Source organism: Calidris pugnax, unplaced genomic scaffold (genome assembly GCF_001431845.1).
Source record: "Calidris pugnax isolate Ruff unplaced genomic scaffold, ASM143184v1 scaffold111, whole genome shotgun sequence".
In the NCBI taxonomy this organism is placed as follows: domain Eukaryota; kingdom Metazoa; phylum Chordata; class Aves; order Charadriiformes; family Scolopacidae; genus Calidris; species Calidris pugnax.
Genome location: NW_015090872.1, coordinates 6,498,048 through 6,505,896, shown reverse-complemented (window position 1 = coordinate 6,505,896; position 7,849 = coordinate 6,498,048). Strand labels below are relative to the sequence as shown.

Genomic DNA, 7,849 nt, shown 5'->3' with positions numbered 1-7,849 from the left:
GCAGCTGATTTATGTCACTTGTGCTGATAGTGTTGAGCCAAATGCTGGAAGAGTTTGTGTTGGTTATTTCAGTCCATGCTTATCCAAGCGGTCTCATCACACAAGACAACAGGAATCCCTAAAGCAAGAATTCCTTGGAGATCAGTTTCTTGAAAGAAGGGGGAGTTTTCAAGCTCTCATAATGCAAACATTGTAGCATACAGTACATCCATGAAATTTAACTTTACATCTGCATCACAAACACAGCAGCTTGGGTCTCTCCACAATCCACTGCAAGCAGAAGTAAAGCTCTTCTTGGACCACTCACCTCCTCCTCACACTCTTGTGTCCACTGCGTACATTTTGGCAGTAGCTGTTTGAGAGGCTGGCAAATGCATATTTGTTACAATTGTCCCAGCAGAGGAATAGCCTTTCCTCAAGAAGTAAGCAGAGTGGAGTCTTCCAGAGCTGGTCTCTGTGAGGCACAGGGAAAGAAATAGGATCTGTTAATGAGTGCTTGGTGACTTCCAACTGCAAAGCTCGAAATGCAGAGAAAGTAGCACTCCAAGATATGACATAATAACACATTTTATGTCATACTGCTTACACCTCATCTCCCATCTCACCACCTTGATGGGCTTTCTAGGGCTACAGAAATAACACTATTCCCATGTTGCAGCTGAAGATATTGCTACTGGGGATGAGCAACCATCCTGAAGAATGTCCCTGAAGGACTTCCCCCACCCAGTGTGCCTGTAGCAGGCCCTGAGCAATGGCTCTAGCTCTGAACTGTTTCAGCCCTGCCACGGTTCCTCACCTCTGAACAGGTACATGCAGCAGGTGAGCAGGGACCCAGATAAGAAACAACCCAGTGACCCCGCCATGCCGAGCCAGCACGACCAGCCAAACTTGTACTGGATGCCCAGAAACACGTTGTGGAAGATCAGAGAGGAGCGCTCCACGTAGACATCGACAGCGTACCACACCGAGCCGGTAATGCCTGGGAGACCTGCAGGACAGGAGGGAGGTGCCACACAGAGCTCCCAGATGGACCACAAGGAGATCACAACCATAAAATCTGGAGCAATAGCCTTTTGTCTGCTGGGTCAGACTTTAGGATGGACAGGTTTTGACCCCTGTTCTGTCTCAGCCTGGTCACTGGTGGATTCATCCTGGTTCCTACTCTACTTATCTCAGCTGGAGGCCTGTCAGGCAGACGCTGTACCTTGTAGCTTGGCACTCACAGACACCATCAGAGAAGGTTGGCAGCACTCAGGTTTCTGCATTGAAAGGCAGAAACCTCCTCCATTCTCAGCTCATTTATCAACTTACTGTGAAGTTACTTCAAGAATTTAATTTTCTAATCTGTTTTGACTTTCAGAACTTTGACAGCATTTTTCAGACAAGCTTTGGGAGAATGTTTAAAAGAACTTTTCAAAGTGCTCCAACATGTGCTCCCAGTAGCAGAGCTTATGTCTGAGCAGAGGTAGGTGCTCAATATTGGCATAAAGTCAAACGAAATTACTTGGTACTTAGTTGGCAGTCTATTTATTTTTGCATTTAAAATTCTCCCACTGGCTGTAACAGCAAAGCACCTCAGTCAATTGGGTATTTATCACCTAGGAGGGACAGATGTGTTATTATCCTTTTATTAGAGATTGGCCGTGGAGATTTCAGGCTAAATGACTTGCCCAAGGTCACAGGATCTGTGGCAGAGCCAGGAACCGAATCAGGATGCTGGGGCATTTCTAATCCTTCAGTGACTAGGCCTCTTTGCATTATCAACACTTGACTTCTTCACAGTAAAACAACAGTAAATGGAAGTCAGTCAACGCAGAACCGAGTTGATGTACTTTAGAAGTGACCTGGTCAATACATCAAATGAAAGCAGGTAAACCCAACCATGTGCTGTTAGGGGCAGGCAGTGAACAGAGGAAGGTGTATTGTACAAATAAAACAAATAAAGATCCTTCCTGCATTCCTTACCCTCAAGAAAATCAACAACTCCTCTCTCCAAAATAAGAGGAGGGTTTAAACCCTCCCCCATTAGCCAAGGGGTGTCCTGCAGGATGGGGCACAGCAGGGGAGTACCTGCAATGAGCAACATAACTCCAGACACCAGGCAGATACGCAGCTTGATGAGTGGCTCATCGGGAAGGAATTTCACACAGTCCAGTCCCAGGACAAGGAAGAGAAATCCAAATCCTGCCAGGATATCTGCTGTGATCATCATGGCTCGGGTCAGCACCAGCTTCACTGTAGGACAAAAAAACAGATCATTCTGGTGCATGAGGAGTGGAAGTGCTGGTGGGTAATGGGATGAGATCCCACAGGAACATTATTTTCTTGGGCGAAGTTCTCTCCACCTTCCCCTGGTGGAGAATACCTCACTGAGCAAGGAAATATGACTCTAATGTGTATGTGCACCACATTATCTGTCAGTGAGTAGAACAGATGCTCTTTTTGGCTACACTTAGGTGTCCCCACCACTTGTAGAAACATCTTTGACATACCAGGGTGCTCGGCGTAGATGGAGTCGTATTCATCACAAGTTTGGATCCCATCAAAGACGTTTGTGACACATTCCCACCACAGGCCACGGCATTTTGTACTCACCTGTGGATTAAGAAGAGAAAGAAGTCTGTAAGTTAATATATCCACCATCACAGTGCATGGTAAGCTGGGCCCTTCAACAGAAATCCTGGTCCAGTTATGTTGATGGCAAACCAGAGATGTTGAGCTTGAAGAAGAAAAAGAAGTGTCAGGATGGAGGAAAAGAACAATGCTTTCTTTGTCTCTGCTAATGGTTTTAAATTAAAGCAAAATAAAGTCAGACTAGACATCAGGAAAAAAAAGCTTCCTATTGGTAAGCATAAAAATTCTGAAAGAAATTTCTGGGAGGAGCTGGCGGGTGGCTGACAGGGAAGATCTAAGAGCAGATTTGATCACTCCTTGCCAAATGCTTGTCTAGGTTGAGCTGGGCAGGGCTATGAACCGGATGACCTGAGACTTCGTTGTCTGTGCTCCCCTCACACCATCCTCCTGCCGAGAAGGAGCAGCTCAGAGGGGATCATTGCAGGTGCTGCACCAGCAGCTGGGTGCCCGCAATGGGAGGTGGCCACAGCGTGGTAGAGGAGTGCTTTGCTGTGGATGTGAACCCCTCTCCACACACGTGTGGAGGGCTGCCCCCAAATGACTCACCCCTAAACACTGGCTGGAAAATGAGAGACAGCTGGAGCTGACCCTGGCCCTAGGGCTCCCGGTGCGCTGCCGGCTATGGGACCACGCGTGCCACACTCATCCTTGAGACATCCAGACTTGAGCAGACATTGCAGTAGCATCATGGCTCATCACCTCTATTGTCCTGAAGCCGTAGATACCATTCCCGGCCCAGCCTTCCATAAAGCACTTTAATATGGGAGGTATTTTCATTACCAATGCAAATATGGCAACAAGCACCTCTAAAACATTCCTGGAATTGCTCATACAAGGAGTAGAGTTAATGTCGGTGCAGCTTTGGACTCCAGCCTGCCCTGCTGCTGCCAGCGACACCTGCTGCAGCTAATAGAAGGAGAAACTCTCCCTGGTAATGGGTTTCATGCAGGGTAAAGGGACCGGGCTTGCTTGGATGATGCAATAAATTCATCTTTCGTGCACTGTGTAAATCACAAAGCAGATAATAACATATCTGAGCCACTTAATAAAGTCTTATTTAGGAGGTACTGAAGTCTGTAGCCAACCGCAATATTTTCTCCACCTTACAATTTCTGAGACAAACTGCACACCTTCTCTGTGATACAGCACTGTGGACAAAAGGTAAAAATGGCAAAAAAAAAAGACACTATTTATGTTTGAATGAAAATAATCTACACCGTTTTTTCATGAAGATGAAAACTACTTAACATTGCTGAGAATTCTGAGGAAGGTTTAATGAAAAATATCACAAAAAAATGAGAAGCAGTGTTGGAAAAAACTGTTTTCATTGATTCTGTGTTTTTCAAATGAACAGTGTCATGTAAAAAATTTGCCATGTTTATATCAGATGTAAGTTTTTACCATGGCCTTCTTAAACCAGCTGCAGCTCCTCTTCTGACTTAACTCACCACTAACATGAAATTAGCATATATTTATTAAATCATATTTTGTTCCACTTGTATTTATATAATTTCATGTTCCTCCCAAACCACCATAGGCTTATTCATACTATTCTGTATTCAGCTAATACTCTCAGTTACTTCCTCACTTGCTCGCATTAGTATTGTTTTTTAAATCTTACAAGCAGCATCTTCTCCTAAATTGTTTATAGAGACTAAGAAGACTCTTAGGTTTCGTCAGCCTCCCAGCAAAACAGAGGTTTTGAGGTGCACCAGTTGTGATCATGGTCTAGTTTGCAAAACCCCCTCCCCAGACTAGAAAAAACTTGATAGCTATTTTGTGTTTCTTGGAATGTTTCAGTTGTCACCTACTCCTGCTAGCACTGAACATGGGCAGAAGCAGGGGTAAATGTCTCATTGCCTGGTGAAGGAGGGATGGGAACCGACAGAAAGGGAATGCATGGCTGGTCTGAGCCAATGCTGAGCTATTCTATATTCTGTTATCTGCCTCTTAACCTTCTTGGCCACCCCTTACTCTGCTCTGCTTTGTGCACCGTTTGTCCTTCTGGTTGATAATCTGCTCCCAAACCACCTTGGGCATCATCTGCCCTTGCGCAGACAGCACAGACCCTCAGGCACATGGGAACTTGCTGCTATAAATGGGAGAGGGGTCAGGGCTGGCTAGAATGTCATACAGGGGCATGGATTTCTCCATCCCATGGCTGAACTTGTGCACCATGTTTGTAACACTAATTCCCCCGTCACCTCTTTCTCCCCATAGCAAATCTGCTCCAGCTTTCCTGGGCCCATCCAAGGACTCCCTGAGAAGGTAAGCATCACAACCAAACTCTTCGTCTGCCACTTTGATTACAAAACACGTTGCAACGACCTGCTTTCCCTAACACAAGTATGCATGTAAAACATGAACTGCATAATGACTGTAATATATATAATTATATCCTATGCATAATGTATAATTAATAGTAAAATAATTCTAATACAAAAAAAAATATGACAGAACAAGCACATACTTCCCCTTCTGGGGAAAGCGCAGAAGACAAACATGTGAGCAGTGTTAGTCACAGTGTTTTACCGCACAATAAAAAGGTGCCAACATACAATGATTACAAGCCCAGCACGAGAGTACAACAGGCAGTGTTTAACAGTAGTGGTAATATTTTTAATCCGCCTGCAACAGGGAGGGACTGTGTACACAATACAGTGCTTGTTGGGAAGCAGATTATGGGTTTTTTCCTGCTCAAACCACTGCAAAAATTGATCCAGGCTTGTCTTGATGCTCACATGGAGTGCACCAGCTTAAACCACTTCTTGTGTTGCCATAACCTGGTTGTTTCTGAAGGGGAGGCAAGGGGCTGTGAGAGCTGAGCACGGGCCTGGGCACCTTCTGCTCCTGGTGCTCCATGGCTTCTTTCTCCTGGGCTGCTCCTCTCCAGTGGGACCGGAGTGAGGACTTCATCTTCCCCAGCTGCTGGGACCAGGGTTAAAGCCAGGTGACTTTCTCTGCTGGAGGATTGGAGTTCAAGGCCAGGCTGGATGGGACTTTGAGCAACCTGCTCTAGGAACAGGTGTCCCTGCCCGTGGCAGGGGGGTTGGAACTCGATCTTTAAGGTCCCTTCCAAGTCTAACCATTCTGTGATTCCTTTCTCCTAAAGTCAAAGTTGCCAGCAGAAAACAGGAACCACTGTGGACTCCACACCTTTCTGGCCATGGATGATTTACCTGCATTCTCCTGTTTGAGAGGCAGTGAGTCATTAAGGCCATTAAGGAGATCAGTGGTCAGGTATTAAGGCTGGGGGCACTTTTCTCCATTATTTAGTATTCACACTCAGAGCAGGAATGTGAGAGTAGTGGCTACTAATAACCAAACTGGGTGTTAATGGAGCGCTTCACCACAGCCCAGCACAGATGCCTTTGTGCCAAGAAGACAAGGTTACGCAGCCTCAGGGTAAGGGACTGGGTCTTTCCTGGACTCCCTTTGCTCAGGAGCTGGGTTTCCCTTTTCTGTTTTTCCCACAATCTGGGATCCATTTGGTTTTTCAGAGTATGCTGATAACTTCAGCTGACTGTTGACAATTCACATTTTCCTGAAGTGAATCTAAAATAGCTCTTAAATTAAGACGATAAATGAAGAGCGGTATCCCAGCCAGCTTCAGTGGGTGCACACTGTTCTCCCTGCGAAGAGGCTCACCAGGCAGACACACTGACCATCTACAAACAGCTTCCAGGGTGGGATTAGCAGTCAGATTGTTAGGAGTTACTGTGGCATAGAGGAAAAAAAAGCTATTTTCCTTGTAATCAGCTTTATCCTTTTTTCCTCAGATAATTCGTCACTTGATGTGATGCAGCTGAAGGTTGCACGGCAATCACTCAGTGCTGAGCAGCTCTTCTGGCTTCCTATGCTGATTAGCAGATACAAAGTCTCCTCCTGGTATATTCACCCAAACTCTCCTTTGGCTTGCAGGGTGTCCACCTTCACTGCATGAAGCACCCAGTTTGCCAGAGAGCAGATTCCTACACTGTGGACCTCCAACTCTTCAATGTACTGAAAGTACTGGCTGCTCTGGGAAGAAAAATACAAACTTGCAGTACTGAGTGCTGGAGAAATAGCAGTGGTTTCGGGTCTGGAGTCTCTGGGGCACACCTTGCATGGAAGTGGCATTCTGTTCCCTTGTTTGCAATTTATTTTTGCCAATAACTTTCTCTAACACGAGAGTGTTGCTGTCTGCCCAAGAAGATATTTTTGAGTGCTGGATCTGATGCCAGTCCCCATGGTCCTCATAAATTTCTGCTTGCCCTATAGCTCAATGGCTGTTAGGAAAAAGACTTGAAGACCATAGTTGTACATGCTGGACTTTTCCATCAATAAGTCTGTTCTACAGAACTAGAAACATCTCCAAAATATTCATGCAGGCTGGAGATGCAAGATAACTGTACTCAAGTTCATGCATATTTAGACCTGGAGCATGTAGACCTTTCTTGAACTTACCAAGTGAGAGCAGATAATAAAGTCTGGCAGAGAGAATTACAGAAATTACCACCTTCATTTCATTTTCATTCGCTTTCATGCAGCACAACAGGGAAAAAGTAGATGAGAGTGCAGCAATGATGCCAGGAACCAAACTCTCTCTAGGACACATTTGTTTTGGTGATCAGGCTCTCCTTACCCCGATCTTACCTCCAGGGAATCATCAGCGTTCACCATCCAGCAGTCCGTCCAGGTAGATGCTATTAAAAACCCAGTAGAGAAAAAAGCAAAAACACAGCCTGCATACTGGAGGAAAAACCTCATGCCAGCAGGTGATCAGCACTTCCAGGGGGGTGAGAAAAATACTGCCCAGCCCTTGTTCTTGAAGCTGGTGGAGAGGCAGAATCCAGTGCCCTGGGTCACTACCACCCTCTTCCAGTAGCCACAAACAGTGGGAACTTCTCACTTCTACAGATGCCATCCATTAGTGATGGCCACAGGAGCAAGGCTGACCTGCAGTGGGGATGGGAGGAGGGCGAGAGCACCCACGGGAGCTGCTGCAGCCAATCCGCCCTGCACAGGTAAAGCTTTTGTCATGCCTGGCTGAAGAAAAATGGGGCTGTGAAGAAGTGGCATGCAGGTAACTGGAGTCCTGGACTTGCAAGGGAAACAGGTGTCATTGCAGGTGTTGGCAAAGTAGGGATTAGAAAAAAGTCAAAACTTGTTCTTCAGGGCAGAAGTTTTGAGCACTGCTAAGGGACACACAGGAGAGCTCTCATGGACACACAGT

General features: G+C 46.0%; 1 protein-coding gene across 1 annotated transcript; it reads right to left on the bottom strand.

The window, feature by feature from the left end:
• Positions 1-294: 294 nt before the first annotated feature.
• On the bottom strand, positions 295-7,389 carry CLDN16 (claudin 16). The gene is made up of 5 exons (XM_014945853.1): positions 7,270-7,389; positions 2,493-2,595; positions 2,071-2,235; positions 797-988; positions 295-454 (listed from the first exon to the last, which is right to left on the bottom strand). The coding sequence occupies exons 1-5, from the start codon at positions 7,381-7,383 to the stop codon at positions 315-317; spliced, it is 714 nt and encodes a 237-aa protein (XP_014801339.1). The 5' UTR covers positions 7,384-7,389; the 3' UTR covers positions 295-314.
• Between the last annotated feature and the right edge of the window lie 460 nt (positions 7,390-7,849).